Genomic DNA, 16,585 nt, shown 5'->3' on the forward strand with positions numbered 1-16,585 from the left:
GTCTGAGCAGATTAATCTGACAGCTAGGATAATATGCCTGTCAGGCTGGAAACAATGCCGTAAAATACGGGCTCAAGAAGCATCTAATGCGTAATGAGATATTTTCAGCCAAAGTCCCCTACGTCCAACTTGCCTTGACCGAAAGATACCTGGAAAGGATCCTTCGACGTTCTGGGATATATTATAATTGAATCAGAGAGAGAGAGACGCATTTTATGTACCTTCACCCACGGTCCGACCATCTCTAGCCGACCCACAGTTACTCATCAGTGACCGGGATAGATGAAGATGCGTTCGGTAAAAAGAACGAGGCATCTTCGGCCCGTTTATGTACGAGGCTTATGCCTAGAAGAAACACGCCGCATACACCTCTCATCTCTCGTTTCTCGTTTCATTCCTTGTCACGAGGGGAAGAAGCGCGCCCTTCGGTCAACGGTAGTCTCGGGTCGGACGGCACGCTTAAGCAGCAAAGAATATAAGGAAGAAGAGCGACGATGACTAACGACAAGCAGGAGGCGAAAAGGCCAACTGACAAGTAGCAAGTCGAGTCTTTGTCTAAGGTTGGGATCTAGATGGTTGCGACGGGGATAACATAAATCCGTGGCAGACATCGGACGAAACCCTTTTCGAGAGTTATAGATTTCCTTGTTCTATAATACATGATGTAGCCCATTCACAATCATGGAGCAGGCTCTGCTCTAGATTGGAACTTAAGGAACGGGTGCTCTATCAACTCCCGTGCGGTACTCCTATCCTCGGGAAGCCAGCAGACCATCTTACTGACAAAGGAAAGCAATAACTCTCTTTCTTTCGACTCAAGGGACGGAAGGGTGTCTTCAAGTCTGCGCTTCGGTATCAGGTCGGTATATAGGAATTCACCTGTTAGGACAGTTAGTAAGATGACGGGACGAGCAGTTGGTATAAGGGCTAGCATACCATCCTTGGTGAAAAAAGGCCCCCCAAACAGCTCACGCGCATTACTGCAGAGATTACCTTCCTCATCTCTGATCGGGTCTGGCCATCTAATCCCATGCATACTGTTATATCTTGTAATCAGCGCCTTGGGAGGCGGCCCTAGCAAAGCTATCATTTCTGCCATATGCGCCTTGGCATCGTAATGGCCTCGATGATCCCGCACTTGGCTGAACAGTTCCTTGCGCTCGAAGATATCCCAGACCTTTTTTGGGCTGGGTTAGATCACTTTATAACAAGTAAAACTCCAGATATAACATAAACTCACTAGAAGACCAAGGTTCCAAATATCTGCGCTAAAGGACCATCCGCAGCCAAGGATAACCTCTGGAGCACGATAGTGGTCAGGCTGTATTGGGTGGGTTTCTATATAGTTAGGACCCACAAGTTGCCTAGCTAGCCCAAAGTCTACGATTTTGGGCAAGTTCATTAGCTTCTTCAATGGCCCGAAATTGTTGTGGCATCGATAAACAGTCCGGCCAGCGGAGTCCGTTTTGTGTTCCATATGCTGGCTAGATTGAGCTATCACAAAGTCTTTAACGACGGCCTTATCCTCGAAACCGACAAGGATGTTCTCAAGCTTCAGGTCTGCATAAGGATGAGCTGAATATTCCTGAATTGAGTAGATGTTGAGACACTTGCCTGTGTGAGCAACCTTACAGTCAGAGTGAAGGTAGTCAAGTCCCGTCAGGAGCATGGAGATGTATGCCTTTGCAATAGCAATGGGGAGTTTCTGGTCCGGAAACCGCCCCTGATAAAGCCACAGCGGCTCTCTCATAGGCTCATATGCCAGGCACAGATGCCAGCCCTCTGGCCCGGCCACCTCGAAGCTCTCGAGGCACGTTCGTATGATCACATGGCCCCGATGGGACGGGTTCGTTTTGAAGATATGGTCTTCAATGTCACGTTCGTGATTCGCTTGACGGGAACTGCAATTGTTGATTTTCAGGGCCACATAACGCTCAGGCTGCCATTTGAATCTTGACCCAGGGGTACGTTAGCTTAGTGCTTTATAAGCTGAGTCGTCCTGGACATAGAGTACCTCCTGATATCTCGAGCAAGCCACACTGTTGAGCGTGTTCCCCAGCCTATCTTTACCAGTACTTGGTAGTTTGCGACTACCTGCCCCGGTCTCGCCGGATAGTAACTTTTAGATTTATACCCCGGACAGGCCTCTTCATCAACGACTTGGTCTTGGAGTATCGGGGACGTGGTAGTCCGGGGAACTTGAAGCAAACCCGCACGGAGGGAGAAAAGGTTGCGCTTTAAAACGCGGCCAAATAACATTATGAAGCTTTTGTTCTAGAAATAAGAGTTTTGACATAAAGAAAAGTGACCAGCGATGGTCACATGACCCTCCAGCTGCCTAGGTAGCTCGTGGAAAGTGAATACATAGTATATATATACGCATAACAGTGAAAGAGTTAATTTGGGAGAGACTTGCGGCTGGTACTGTCGGTTGGCTCTGCCGTTGCTCCCTTAGTATGTTTGCCCGAAGCTTGGGAATCGTCAAAGTTATCGTTTGGCCGTGCAAAGCTCCACTGCGCAGCATCGTGGAACTCAGCTTCATCAGACATAGCTGACGTGTCGGGGTCCTCCAAAGTGACAGTTGGCCCAGAAGTTGCCTCATGTTCAGGCGAGGGAAGCTCAGAAGTTGCCTCATGTGCAGGTTGAGGTTGATTGTGCCTCTCGTTTGCGGCATTTATAAACTTGTCCCTCTGCTCTTTCGCCCAGTCTCTCGCATTTCGATATGCGGTTGCTCCCTTTCGAAATGTCTCCAAATCACCAGTCATTGCCCAACTATTGAGCTGGGTCATGATATATTCAGGACGGCTATTGCTCTCTCGAGGGATAGGATGGGTTGTATAGAGCTTAAGGGTACCAGCGACGTAAGTCGACGTTATCGTATAAGCGTTATTATCGTAGACAGGCTCCTGCTTATAGGACTGGAGTTTATGCATCCCCCGTGCCCCAAGAGTACCATCGTAACAAGCCTGCCGTGTAGCAACTATAGGCAGCCCATCAGGGCCTTTAGCCTCAAGAAAAAAATTTGGAGCTATCGGAAGGGAGCTCTGCGTTGATGGTTGGATATAGTCGCTAAGGTCATCTCGGATTTGAATATCGAGCTGCTCTGGACGGGCTCCAACAAAGTGATCCGGTTTTGCATTTACTAGTCTTCCATCCGTCAAAGGAGCAAGGTTTCCGAATGGGTAGTCTCCCCCTACACACCTAATATCATCGACACAGCCTTCGATGATCGGAAAGGCATAGCGTATAGTAGGGTTCTCCTTAGAAGCGTTCAAGTCTGTGTCAACAAACTGTTCAAATTTACGCTCTGAGAACCTTGACGGGGAGAGGGAAGCCCGGGGTTGGGCTAATCGTTCATTGAGCTCCGACCAGTTATTTGGTTTGGCTGGTTTCTGGCCAGCGGGATACTTATATCCAGGGGGATAAACACCGTGATCGATCAAGTTCTGCTCAAAGTTTCGGTTATAGGCAGTGGTGCTTGTAGTCTTTGCGGTCTTATTTTTGCTGCTCTCTGTAGGAGTGTCCCCACGTCGCTTCCGACTCTGTGAACGTGAACTGTTTGCACTCATTGGTTGATAGAAAGGAATATGCGGGTCTGGGAACTGAGCTCGGCGTAAGTATAAGTACCAACACGTAGTAAGGTTCACATACATTCCTAAGGTCAGACAGGTCAGGTCCACCCCGTCTGGAGAGCCTTTTGATCTCGCTCTGGCTCTCGGGCTTGCAGTTAATTAAGGGATCGGGGGCGAGTGTTCCCCGCAACTGTTGAGTAAGCGGCCGGTGGTGGGAGTATGATGACCTTTTTACGCTGCTAGAAGCCGCCCTGTTCCGTCGATCCAACTCCTCGAGAGCGTCCTCCGTTAACCAGATCTTCGACAAGTTATCCCAATATGCTGAAGCGAGCTGGCTGGGCTTCGCCCTTTTTGGGAGTCGTGGCTGGTCGAGATGGTCGTCAGGCCCCTGTCGTTTGCGAGACGTTCCCAAGGCGTCCGGGCAAGGCATATGGCGCAGATACTGTAGATATCTTGACTCCAAAGCGTGAAGTGAGCGGACGGTCGTTATATATATATCCAAGCAGTGACTGGAATGAGTGGGCGCGTAGCTTCTGCCTGGACAAGGTGTCTGTTTCGTGTCCCTCATCCCTTCAGTCCAGACAGAAGCGCCATTGGGTAAGAATCAGAGGCCCGCAAGCAAGGGAAGCCCTGTCCGCAGCGTTCGAAGGCATGCAGGTGGTTTGGGGGCGAGTCTCAGGTACTTTTCTGCATAACTCAAGGTTGGCGCGGATGATATATTTTCCTATCCATGGATGAAAGGCACTACATACTACAAGACTCTTTAACTTTTTATAAACTTACCTTTATTTACTCTTAGCTAACTATAATAGCTTAGTCTAGTATAGATAGATCTAGAGGCTAACTAGTGGTTATATGGGGGGGGGTCCGGGTGGTGTTATAACCCGGGTTACTACGTACGTTATGCCAAGCCGCAGTGTAACCGATTATGTAAGCAGTTATAGCTTTATTGCGTATTACCGCCACTCAGGCCTCTTAGCCCAGCTCTGCTCTACTCTGCTCTACTCTCTCTACTCCCCCCCCCTGTACCCCTGTATATTTCGTACATACAATGGGCTAATGCGGCCAAATAAGTGAACAGATAGGTATTTACCTTACTATATACCGCATACCCTATTTCCGACCTTTATATTACCCCCTTTCCTCGTCCAGAATGGACCGTGCAGACGGCAGCATGAGTGCCCTGGACCGGCAGTCCAATATCAACGTTGCCCTGTTCGAGAACCAGGAGCGTACGCTCCTATATACCCAAAAGAACCGGCCTAAGAATACGCAGATCGCGTACAGTGCCCGGCAGGAGGAGTGGAGAGTATATACTTCCCTTTCTTACTACTATCTCCCGTCTCTTATCCCCCCGGCCTGGCTCCCTATCAGGCTGATATATATATATCCTTATGTCCCACTGCCGCATGTCTACAGGCTGACTGTACGGTATATCGATCGATTCCAATCCCAATAGGCATGGTGCCAAAGGGTTGGATTTGCGGACGGAGAGATTGTGTCCGAGCCGAAACTAAATATGTTCTTGCAGGAGGAGGTTATGTACAGAGAAATCAGGCCATCTCGATATAAGAAGAGCCGTACGAATATAGAGGGGGAGTCCGTTAAACAGACGCTATCAGAGGCATCGATCAAGGCGTACATTGCCGCTCTGGTGGACCTCTGGGGCGTACAGGTCAGCATGAGGACAAATACCCATGCATCCCCCAGGGGTGCACTGGTAAAGGGCCTGATTCGTACACGCAGACAGCAGGAGTCAAAGAGGAAGAGGGAGCAGTACGAGGACCGTGGCCTCAACTCCCTTCAGGATGGATATACCTCTGCTGAATTCGTACGGCTCATCCGATTCTGCTGGTCCTCTGGGTACAACGTTTCTGGCCAGCTGGAGCCGTTCCTCCGTACGGCGGCCGACCTTCTCCTTGCTCATACCCTTCTCCTCCGTGGTGAGGTACGGCGTAAGGTTCAAATGGCCGACCTCTTTACCCTGACTCTGGATAATGAGGGCCCAACTCCCTGCCATGCCATGGTTGTACTTATAGATAATGGCAAGACGAACCAGGATGGCCGCCGCGAGTACGGCACTGCTGTACGGCATAAGAACCCCCTTCTCTGTACGATGGCCAGTATTGGCTTCTACTTCTTTATGCGCTGGAATATTATGGGGGAGACACCACCCAACTTCCAGCGCCGGGAGCTCTGGTACGACCTTCTTGTCATCAAGGGCCAGAGTAATGTCAAGCCAATTGCGTACGAGACCCAGCTGCAGTGGTCAAACCGTGTGTACAAGGGGATCGGCCTTGGGATAAAGAAGAAGACCCATGCTGGACGGTCCCAGGGGGCCAAGTTTGCTGAGTTGGCAGGAGTAAATGAGGGCCAGATTCGAAGGGCTGGACGGTGGAATTCTGACTCTCTTACAACTTCCTATCTTACTAATATTCCCAGGAAGTTCGTACGTGCAATGGCAGGCTTCCAGCCGGTAGAAACAGGGGCGTACTATCTGCCGCGTACAAAGATTGAGCCGCCTGCATCCCTCAAGCAGGCACTCTGGCCTTGGGTCGATGAGTGGCTGCTCTGGCAGGCCTCGTACACCGGCTCTGGCTCTGAGGACGTACAGCTGCCTCCAGAGTCAGTGAGGTTCGATAGTGGGAAGGTGGACCACGGGGATCTTGCCTCGCAGGGGTTCCTCTATCTGCTTGACTATCTTCGTACAGTCATTCTGCAGGACTCTGTTCTATTTATGCAGGAGTTCCCCGGCCATCCAATATGGAGCCACTCCCTCTTTGCACGGGATGACTACCTCTGCTTCTCCCAGCTTGTACGAGACTCCCTGATAGATGTGGAGGAGCCGCAGGATGTCCAGCTTCGCCGTACGGTTCCTGCCATTGCCACGCGGCTGCAGACCATTGAGCAGTCCATTGTGCAGACTCTTAAGGTATCAGAGGAGCGGAATGTTGGATTCCTACAGACAATTGATAGGAATATCAAGGATATAGTGGACGGTACAGTGTCTTTCACCGTACGAGCCAATGCTCCAGGCTCGCCTCTGTCCGCTGCGGCCACTGCCACCGCCACTGCCGCCTCCACTCCATATGCCACTCCTAGGTGTATGCATGGAGCCATTCCCCATCCTTCCTTGTCCCCTTCCTGCTCCCCTCACCCCCCCTCTTCCTCTGCTGTAGCAGCCGCTCCCCATACTGGCCCCCCGCCCCTTTCTATGGGCTTCTCTCAATCCCGTACGATTGGGACCGTTATGGATCTCTGGCGAGAGTGGGCTGAGGGCCTTGGTGGCCGGCCGTCGGTACGGAGCATGGAGGAGGCATATGGGCCTAGATGGCGCCGCCACCGTCCTGGGGAGAGCATGATGTTCTCCCGCAGGAAGGTAGTGGTTGATGAGATCGTACGGAGGCAGCGCGTACAGAAGAAGAGCCTGTCCGTTGTTATTGAGGAGCTGGAGACAGTACGGGTAAAGCATGGCTTCTCATTAAATGCCTTGGTCAAGCACCTCAAGGAGATAAGGAAGCTAGCCTAAGGGAGTCAGTATAGGATATCTAATATAGAATATAGAATATGGATTGGTGTACGCTACTCTGTTCCTTACCGATATATATTTTTAAATAGGATTGGCCTCTGGCCTTGATAGATATACGTAGTAATAAAAAAATACTCTTTTCTTATACTTATACTCTATATATTAAGGTGTTGCTTGTACGTTGTTACTAGAAGAAAGGCTTCCTAATCGGGTTAGGCTGTACACGCTCTCGCTACACGTTGATATCAGCTTTGGCCTCACCTCCTCCCTCTTTTCTCCTTCTCTTCCTTCTCCTCCTTAGCCTATTCCACGTACACGTCCGGTAAGTCATCCCTTTTGGACACTATTCTATCCTCTCTGTACTCGTTTCATCGTCCAGAGCCGAGCTGCAGCCTATCCTGCCATCTAGGCCACGTCTGGGAGTCCTTGTACTGATATCCGGCCTGGGAATATGTGTACAGAATAGAATATCAGGTATGTTATGCCCTCCCCCTCCCCCCTCCCCTCTCCCCCCTCCCCCTTATCTGCCCTCTGCCCTCTGTACGATGCAGCAGGCATAGATATAGAGAGGGAAAGGGGGGAATAAATACTATTTGTACAGCCATAGGCCATAGTATACTAACTAGGTGGGTATAGGATAGATTCCAATCAATTAGTACCCCTATACTCTTTCTCTCCTCTTTTTTTTCCTCTTTTGAGATGTAAGTACGGCCTATTATCTATAATATCCTATCTATCCGTCCATAATATAGTATATATTAGTAAGGATATACTAATAAAAGATGGGATAATAGGCCTTTTAACAACAACACTGCTGGGGACGGGATGTAAGTTATATATCTAGCACCCTCCCCCACCCTACTCCGCCCCTATCCCTATCTAATACTGTACAATGCACGGCACGGGTATACTGACATGGATATAGGGCCCTTGTGCTGTACGACCGCCAGATCGCCCGGATGACGGACACGCCTGGTATCCTCAGGGTCGGTGGCCAGGAGCTTGCCCCGTACGTCCACAATGACTTGGGCCGTGCGGTATTGTCCCTCCCGGGACTCCATGTGCGCTATGTGCCGTACAGCATAGATGCACGGCAAATACTATCGCATCGGGCCTCGTACATTAACGGCCTGCTGGTCCAATCCAGAGGGAGGCCTGAGGTGCATGCCTGTACCGACTGTCGGGGACGTACAGGTCTCAGGCCTTTCACAGAGTGCGTCCGGCTCCCCGGCCACTTCGGCGGAGCATGTGGTAACTGCAAGTGGCGCGATCGTGCCTCCCACTGCTCCGTACGGGACGAGATACAGCAGGCACGTACGGAGGTCATAGTCCTGGACGATGACTCTGGGGATGACCGCCAGGTCATTGACCTAACGGGCGATGGGCCGGTACGACGGCCAAGGGCCAGGATAACTGGAGGAGGAAATGGGTCTTCGGCCAGCAGGGCCATTGTGCTTCTTTAAATGGGTAAGGACATGATTTCATTGATATCTTTGGACTGAGTGACTGCGTTCCATTTGGATTTGGGGCTTTTGCCCTACTGCACCCATCCCAGCCGTACGGGCCCTGTGTACGGCACCCTGGGCATGGCCTGCACCTCTCCGTGGTGCCTGGGACGAGTAGTCGAGCTTCAATGTACGCCCTCAGCCTGCATCTTGCAGTGCAATGATGGATGGGCAGGGAGCATGTACAAGAAGAGCTCGATGAAACTAAGCAGGCCAGGCCTTATATAATGATTACATGTACGTTGATTGATTGGATGAGCTTACTTGTACTAAAATTAACCTGAGGCATAACTTGCTGCTCGCCAAGCGGCCATATAACCCGGTTATATGGGGGGGCGCAGGCGTACGGCAGGCAGTTGTAACCGGGTTATATGGTGGGCAAGTTATAACCTGCGCTAACTTACACCTTCTATACCTATTTAAATATATAAATTGTAGTAATACTATAAGTAGGTAACTAGGTTGTTGACATTCTCAGTTTGGAGTAATATGTATATACATCTCATATCGCTTCTCCCCCAAACACATTGCTGCCATGTAGAGTATCTATGCCAGCCGCTACATCAAGGGATAACAGGGCGGTAAATAAGGGTGAAGGCTTGTGTTGCTGACTCTCTCTCGGTGTCTAGCGACAAATATATATCAGGATCGGTCTCACTTTCGTTGTACTTGAGCGTCCAGAACAGCTTCTCGTTTCTGTCTGATCTTTCGACTGGCGAAAATACGAAGAAACCGTCGGAGGCATATTCGATCTCGAAAATTGAACCGCACTCCTGGTTGGTCGTAGCAAGCTCCCCACGCTTATATTCATTGAAACTGAGGTATTGGGTCTTGCCCGTAACATGGGAGCCCTTCCACAAGATGTGCCATGGTTTGACGTCTTCTGCAATTTCCTCAATGAACCAGTAGCTGTCGGTGGTGGCGCCCGCAAATCTGACTTGTTCGGAGTGGGCTCCCGCAAGAGTCATATTCCCTCCCCATATCACGCTGTTGATGGCGTAGTTTCCATATAGAGTGTCGACGGCAGCGCTGGCAAAAGAGGCCAGGAAGGCAAAGAGTAGAAGCACGCGCATCTCTGAGGCGAGCAAAGCAGAAGTTGAACGGCGTCGACGAAGTAGTTAAAAGAATTGTGTATCTGGAGGGCCGCCTGTGAAGATTGTATTTGGCACTGGCCCCAATTGCTGGCCAATTGACCATCTATATATACTCCTAAATATACATACTGTGCTATCATCCATGCGCCGTCAGCACAAGAACTATGTATATCCGCGTTTAAGCCCGCCATGTGTGAATCCAATGTGTTATTCTATACTGACTCCGCCCTTGCCGTTGACTCTAACATGGCTTAACTCGGCGGTTTTAGTGCTGAGTGAAGAGAAGCCGGAGCCAAGATCCTGCTATCAGCGCAGTTTACATAGACGCTTCATCAAAATCTGACATGCATATAACTTGGCCGTTGAGCTGTATTCGTGTTTGCCAGGGCCGCTCAGCTTATATGCCAGGGTGTATGTGCCTTGTAAGCCGGAGCAACTCTAACGTCTTCTTCCTTTTACCTATTTAGGATATCTTCAGCTTACCCTCTTCTAACCAGGACGCAGTTAATATAATTATAGTAAAAGGGCACTCCGAAGCCAGAGGATAGCTATCTGCGTTGATAGCCGGCGCTCTCGGTGTTGAAAATGCATCTCATCGATATAAATGGCTATACATGTAGGGTATATAAATATACAATAAACCCGTTCCCTCGAGGTATGAAACACAGCTACATCCTCTATCATCCTCGCAGCTAGCTCACGATCTCCAAGGCCTCCACTACCATGCACTTCATCTCTATATTCGCCAGCTGCCTCTTGGTTTGTCTGGCTACCGCCTCCGCTGACGACCAGCCCATCTATGCCAATGTCACCCTGACCGACGCGCTCGACTCGAGTGTTGCATATCTCAACCTAGACTCCTCGCTCGGCGATGGGGTTATCGCGTTCTCCCGCGGCAAAACGCATCACTGGAATTTCAAGCCCATTGGCCGCCTCTTTGCGGGGTGGCACATTGTCCGAGATCGCCAGAGTACAAGATTCATCCGCTTCCCAAAATACGAAGACGGGGCTGTCGCGACTGTGACCGAATCGTCTGTATCGGCCATCAAAATCACGCCAAATAGCCAAGGAACATACTCGATCACTTCTGGGGACCCCAGCGAGAAAGGCCTTTTGTGGACAGTTGAGCCATTCAGTGACAAAAATCCAACGCGAGTCGTGAAACTGAGGAAACCCGCCGCCGGTGCACACCAGGCCTTCAAGATTGCCAAGCTGCCATATGGTGGTTAATAGCCGGGCATAGACAGCGGGAAATTTCTAGGCAAGAGACAATTGTTGGATGTCTTTGGGCCTACCAAGTTACTTACACTATGTAGTGTCAAATGTTGTACTTAGTCGGCGCCGTAGTTAGATCACGTGAACTGCCCTGACTTACCCCTGCGCCTGAGCTCTAATATACGTACATTTATTTGTATACGTCCAAACTATTCGCTACTCTCACTCATATCTGCACTTAGTTATGCAACTGCAGCTTTTGTACCTCGAAACATGCCAAGACAAGTCATTCAGTTTATCTATTTAACTGGTTTCCGAATGGACATCTCGGTACCGCAAGGTCGAGGCATACGACAGTATATCTGTCGCCGATGACAGACTTTGGAAGTGGACTCTGAGGTCGCTAGAGCAGGTGAAGCCTTGACTGAGAAACTCCTAACGCCATCCCGTCTTCTTGTCCATACTATATATCTTCGTAGTGTATCATGTGACTGACTATCATGTGATCAAGATATCGCCTGCGCGTTTTGACTAGCTAAATTCAACGCTTGAACGGCGAGCAGAACACACACTCGCTTTGTGGACGCACCAACGGCCATGCACCAGGTCGCTGACGCCACTGAGAGCTGCCTGGGGAAGCCGGATATGATACCATCCAGGAACGGGTTCAGCATCAGGCCCGCACGGTCAGAACGCGACGTCCAGGCCACAGTCTCCTTGATCAAAGCCTACTCGACATCCCTCGGAATCGACCTGACGTTCCAGGACTTTAAAACTGAAATGGCGTCGTTTCCAGGCAAATATACCCCTCCTGATGGAGAGATACTGCTCGCAATCGACGATCAAACGGGAGAAGTGCTCGGCTGCATCTGTCTGCGGCCATTGGTCCCCAAGATCTTCTCGCCAGACAACACAGGCGCCCCTAGCCAAGACAGTAACTCTGTCAATGGCGGAAAACGGTATTGCGAGATGAAGAGACTATACGTCCTACCGTCTACCCGAGGCAGGGGGGTTGGCAAGGCCCTGGTCATGACTCTTCTCCAGATAGCACGGGAGAGGGGTTATGACGAGATGAAACTCGACACTCTGCGACACATGCGTGCTCCTATTGAGCTGTACCGGAGTTTGGGGTTTAAGGATATTGACAAGTACTACGAGACACCCCTTGATGACACGGTGTTCCTGGGACTGGAGTTGTAGACATTCAGTGTAGAACTAGATGGCTTGCATTGGTATATTAACGCTTTCGTCTATGTTGCTCTTAAAAGAATAGCGCTCTTTCTGTCAAACCCGACATCTCGCCCGGTGGCCACCGACATGCCATCTACCAGTATCGATATATCATTCGCTACCTTATAATGCTCCGTCTCAGAGCAAGAGATAATAAGCCAAGGAAAATACAACAAAAAAGGTCAAACAGGGACAATGCAGATGCGTCTAGCTGTGGTACCATAGAATATATATTAAAAGCAGTAATGGACGAGGACAAGAAAATCGCAGTAACTAAGCAAGAGGGCAGCCAAACACACGAGAAAATAAAAATAAAAAATAACTCCTACTGCCCATTTTATGTACCAAGGGATAGGCCGTGGAACAGTAAGGAAAACTCCAATGGGATGATATAGTAATGTCGAGAATTCATAGTCCATATAAGCTATGATGCTGGTGTTGTGTCATTTAGAATTGCTGATTTACTGTTATTGAGCAACGAGACCGTCGCAATCACATCGGCGGGCTCACGAAGATGCCAGCTGGCTAGCGTCTGCTTCGAGCTGGCGCCGACGGTAACGGAGAAAACATGGTCAAGGGGCAGATCGGACGATTTCAGAGCTCGGAACATATCTGTAGCCAAGTTAGATAAGTAATAAGCCTAGGCGACAGGATTAAATATTCGTACCTTCATCAGTAAAATCATCTCCCAGGCAGAGCACGAATTCAGGCTCGTGCCCGTGGACACCCGCATATTCATCGATCAGCCTTGTCGCAATTGCTCCCTTATTCACGAACGTTGGTCGAACTTCCAGGTTTGCTTTGCCTTCCATAATGTCTACAGGCCATTTCGTTGCCACTTCCCGTTCTAGCTCAGCCCTGCATTCCTTTGCCTGATGTGCGCCATACTCCGGATCGACAGGCCGATAATGCCACGTCAACGCTACTCGTTTCCGTTCAATAAAGGCACCGGGGGTACGCTCGGTGTAGTACTGGAAGATGTCGAGAACTTCCTTCTGCCAGCCCATGTTTGCCTTTTCAGCAAGGTTCGTCCATTCTTCGCTGCGTGGCTTACGGATGAAGCACCCGTGCTCAGCGCTGAGGCCAAGTTCGGTAATGTGGCCCATCCATTCCTCCAGGAAATTTTGGTCGCGACCGGATATAATCCAGACGGCGTTCTTGGGATCGGCCGCGAGGGATTTGAGGGTTCGCAAGACTTTGTCTGAGGGGATGGCAGCCTGTGGGTCTTTGACGATGGGCGTCAGGGTGCCATCGTAATCAAACATGAACAGCCGACGACGCGCTGAACGGTACTGGGCGATAAGTTTATGTCTGTCAAGAGCTGGCGTGGTCATGGACTGGTTGAAAGAAGAGAGATTGGCAAGAAGTCGCTTGAGGTATTCATCATACCATTCGACGACTGTGTGAGTGGTAACATGCTGGTAGAGGGCAGACTGCTGCTTCGCCTTGGCCTCAGGGGCCATAGTCAGCGCTTCATTGATGGCAGTCGCAACTCCAGTGAGATCCCAAGGATTGATGTGAATGGCATCCTCAAGGCTCCCTGCCGTACCGGAGAATTCAGAGAGGATAAGGGGGCCTTTGTTGGCGTGTTGGCAGACTACGTATTCAAGGCTGGTAGTGTTCATGCCATCACGTACGCTGGTGATTAAGCCTACGTTTGCGGCCCGGAGGAGAGCAAAGTATTCATGCCGTGGGAGGTATTGTGGGTAGTATTGGACGGGAGAGAAGCTGATCGAGCCGAAGCGTCCATTTATGTTCGAGACCAACTGGGATATCTGGGTAGAGAGTTTATTGTCGGGCTCTTCCTTCTCTTCTTCCATGCTTGTCGGACTGGTAACCTGTATGAGAACCACCTCACCGCGCCACTGTGGATACCGTTCCAAGAACATCTCAAAAGCCATCAATTTCTGTGTCACTCCTCGAACCGAGTCCAATCGATCACGGCCAACAATGATCTTCTTGCCCTGGTATATCTTCTTGATGTTGGTAATTGTGTTTTCAATATTTGGGTCACCGTAAGCTAGCTTTCGAACTGACTGGACGTCAATGCCAATTGGGAAAACGTCAACTGCCACATGGGCTCCGTAAGCATCGATGCCGTCCTTTGTCGAACCAAAGCCTAGAATGCGCGTGCAGCAAGAAGTAAAGTGACGAGAATAAGTGTTGGATTGAAACCCGACCATGTTCGCCCCAAGGACACCTGTAAGGACGTCCTTTCTCTTGGAAAGGCAACGTAAGAATTCGCTGCTCGGGAAAGGAACATGGAGAAAGAAGCCAATGTAGATGTTGGGGACTCTTTGGCGAAGGATGTTTGGAAGCAAGAGTAGATGGTAATCATGGATCCAGACAATGTCTCCCGGTTTGTAGGTCTCTAGAATACGGTCTGCGAACATGCTATTGAGGCGCTGATAGTCTCGCCACCATTGCCTTTCAGATCGCCCATCTGTCGGACCATGTTGCTTATAGTGGAAGAGAGTGTATATCTCTCGTTCAGCATAACGGCGCCAGCGACTCTGGTCCTTTAGATGCATTTCCTGGTTCGGAGCCTCCAGTTCATCACTCAGCCAGACCGGTAGGATGTGGCCGAACTTGCTTGACGAGACCTGGCTCTCAAGTCGGCGACGGTCGTCGACGGTCACACAAACGCCGTCCACAGGCGGCTGCTGTATCTTCTGGGATGGGTTGACCGGAATCGGGCCCCAGGCCTTGTTAGCCGGGGGAACGGTCTTGCCATTTTGAAGGTGTTGAGACAGAGCTTCAGAAGGCGATTGCTGCTCTATTTCGCCAGTCCAACCAACGAGAGTATGAGACCAATGCGACTCAGGGGACGCTAGGATGGCAAACGAGTCAAACAGCGCAGCAGTCCCTTGACGATGTTTAAGTTCCTATAATCAACTGTCAGTAGGGTTCGGATATTGTACAGCAATACTAGGCATGTTATACCCATTCTCCGTCCTGGTGAATCTGCAGCTTGTAAGGAATACAGAATGCTGCGCTTATTATCCTCCCCGACAGGTTCAAATCTGGGTGGTCACTAGGTTTGGTCGACGCAACCGGAGTCGGCTCTGGTAGAGGCAGAGGTGCCGCAGTAGGCTCAGCATCAGCTATCGTCTCAGAATCAACGGTCTCATTCTTCTGGACGGCATCAGGGCTTCCTTCCACGGGGTCAGGGGCTCCATGTGCGGGTGTCTTCACCGACGCATCCAGAGCCCCTGGCGGTATCAGGGTCGGGTCAGCCAGAGTGACGCCAGGGTTCTTGGACGCCATTATATATGTGGTTTAAAAGATGGTATATACTCTTATAAACCGCCAATATATTCCGTAAAGTTCAGACGAGAAGTATTTTGGTCGGGCGACTTAGGGGGTACAAAATAGGAGGAATCGCTTGATCGACCGGCCGCGATAGACCTCTCCCCGGCTCGCACGATTGACAGCAATCTAATTGACAGGAGCACGACGGCAGCAGCTCAGCGTTTACTATTTATTATTTAATCTTTCCCGGATAGTCAGTGTCATAACAAGTCCATGAGTTGGGAGGTTTTCAGGCAGAACGAGCGAAGGCCAAGTAGGAAGTGGGCTTTTGACAAGGGTTTCTGTGGCCGGATATCAGGCTCTCGTCATTGCTGGCTAAACCTGGTACGTTGTTCCCGGAGAGCCCCAACGTAAAACGAAGTATCCAAGTGAACTGGCAGGGAAAAAAGGGCCCGTAGAACTCCAGACGCAGATTTATACATAATAATAATCAATTTATATTTCACATATCAAAATCGCTTTCGTGAAGTTGAAGAAGCCAAACTTGGATGCTGACTAAGCCATCGCGATAAGCCAAGATAAGGAAAAATGTTGGGGCCGGTGATTGGCCAGCGTATCGGAATAAGCGATACGCCGCTGCCGCCACCTCCTGCCTCATCTCGCTTAGGCACCAGTTGGCCGACGGCCATATAGATAAATAGCTGTAGTATAGTCTCTAGACCTTCTATCTATTATTATTATTTATTCTACGCCTATTTATTACCTTTTTCTATACTTATCATTATTCTTCTTCTTCTTTATTATACTCCTATATGGGCCTTTCTGCGCGGCGGGCGGCGGTTAAGGAGTTTGCTACCAATTATAGACCATATCGGGCTCTCAACCCCTAAATTGCAATTCCAACCAACATGACTGCTCAATAACCTTGAGAATCGCACTGCAATAACAGCTGGCAGGGTAGTTCATGATATCAAAACCTGTGGGGCGGGACGATCCTTGCGAAAACAGACAGACCCGGGCGCTTAGCAACATGTCAAATCAGAGCAGCAACAAACAGATAATGATTGGTTACAACGGTTGATAGCGATATATCAGTCAAAATTGGTCGTATTATTGAGCTTAATGAGCGTATGTACATGGATGAAAAGTCTGCAGATATACACGGGTGGGAGCCGACTAAGCATTACA

At 50.0% G+C, this 16,585-nt stretch overlaps 6 protein-coding genes across 6 annotated transcripts; 2 read left to right on the forward strand and 4 right to left on the reverse strand.

Annotated features, from left to right (window-relative positions):
• Window positions 1-679: 679 nt before the first annotated feature.
• Window positions 680-2,259, reverse strand: MCYG_08263 (protein kinase domain-containing protein; the record flags this gene model as incomplete). The annotated part of the gene is made up of 4 exons (XM_002843134.1): window positions 680-879; window positions 994-1,177; window positions 1,241-1,952; window positions 2,015-2,259. 4 exons carry the CDS (start codon window positions 2,257-2,259, stop codon window positions 680-682), a joined length of 1,341 nt encoding a protein of 446 aa, XP_002843180.1.
• A 137-nt stretch (window positions 2,260-2,396) lies between these two features.
• On the reverse strand, window positions 2,397-4,002 carry MCYG_08264 (conserved hypothetical protein; the record flags this gene model as incomplete). The annotated part of the gene is made up of 2 exons (XM_002843135.1): window positions 2,397-3,602; window positions 3,652-4,002. The coding sequence occupies 2 exons, from the start codon at window positions 4,000-4,002 to the stop codon at window positions 2,397-2,399; spliced, it is 1,557 nt and encodes a 518-aa protein (XP_002843181.1).
• Window positions 4,003-9,169: 5,167 nt separating this feature from the next.
• MCYG_08265 (uncharacterized protein) lies at window positions 9,170-9,679 on the reverse strand (the record flags this gene model as incomplete). Its single annotated transcript, XM_002843136.1, has 1 exon — window positions 9,170-9,679. One exon carries the CDS (start codon window positions 9,677-9,679, stop codon window positions 9,170-9,172), a length of 510 nt encoding a protein of 169 aa, XP_002843182.1.
• Window positions 9,680-10,423: 744 nt separating this feature from the next.
• Window positions 10,424-10,930, forward strand: MCYG_08266 (uncharacterized protein; the record flags this gene model as incomplete). The annotated part of the gene is made up of 1 exon (XM_002843137.1): window positions 10,424-10,930. The coding sequence occupies one exon, from the start codon at window positions 10,424-10,426 to the stop codon at window positions 10,928-10,930; it is 507 nt and encodes a 168-aa protein (XP_002843183.1).
• Window positions 10,931-11,512: 582 nt separating this feature from the next.
• Window positions 11,513-12,115, forward strand: MCYG_08267 (acetyltransferase; the record flags this gene model as incomplete). The annotated part of the gene is made up of 2 exons (XM_002843138.1): window positions 11,513-11,926; window positions 11,960-12,115. The coding sequence occupies 2 exons, from the start codon at window positions 11,513-11,515 to the stop codon at window positions 12,113-12,115; spliced, it is 570 nt and encodes a 189-aa protein (XP_002843184.1).
• Window positions 12,116-12,569: 454 nt separating this feature from the next.
• Window positions 12,570-15,412, reverse strand: MCYG_08268 (trehalose-phosphatase; the record flags this gene model as incomplete). The annotated part of the gene is made up of 3 exons (XM_002843139.1): window positions 12,570-12,757; window positions 12,813-15,030; window positions 15,089-15,412. The coding sequence occupies 3 exons, from the start codon at window positions 15,410-15,412 to the stop codon at window positions 12,570-12,572; spliced, it is 2,730 nt and encodes a 909-aa protein (XP_002843185.1).
• Window positions 15,413-16,585: the final 1,173 nt, after the last annotated feature.

This window comes from Microsporum canis, genomic scaffold, assembly GCF_000151145.1.
Source record: "Microsporum canis CBS 113480 supercont1.8 genomic scaffold, whole genome shotgun sequence".
In the NCBI taxonomy this organism is placed as follows: Eukaryota; Fungi; Ascomycota; class Eurotiomycetes; order Onygenales; family Arthrodermataceae; genus Microsporum; species Microsporum canis.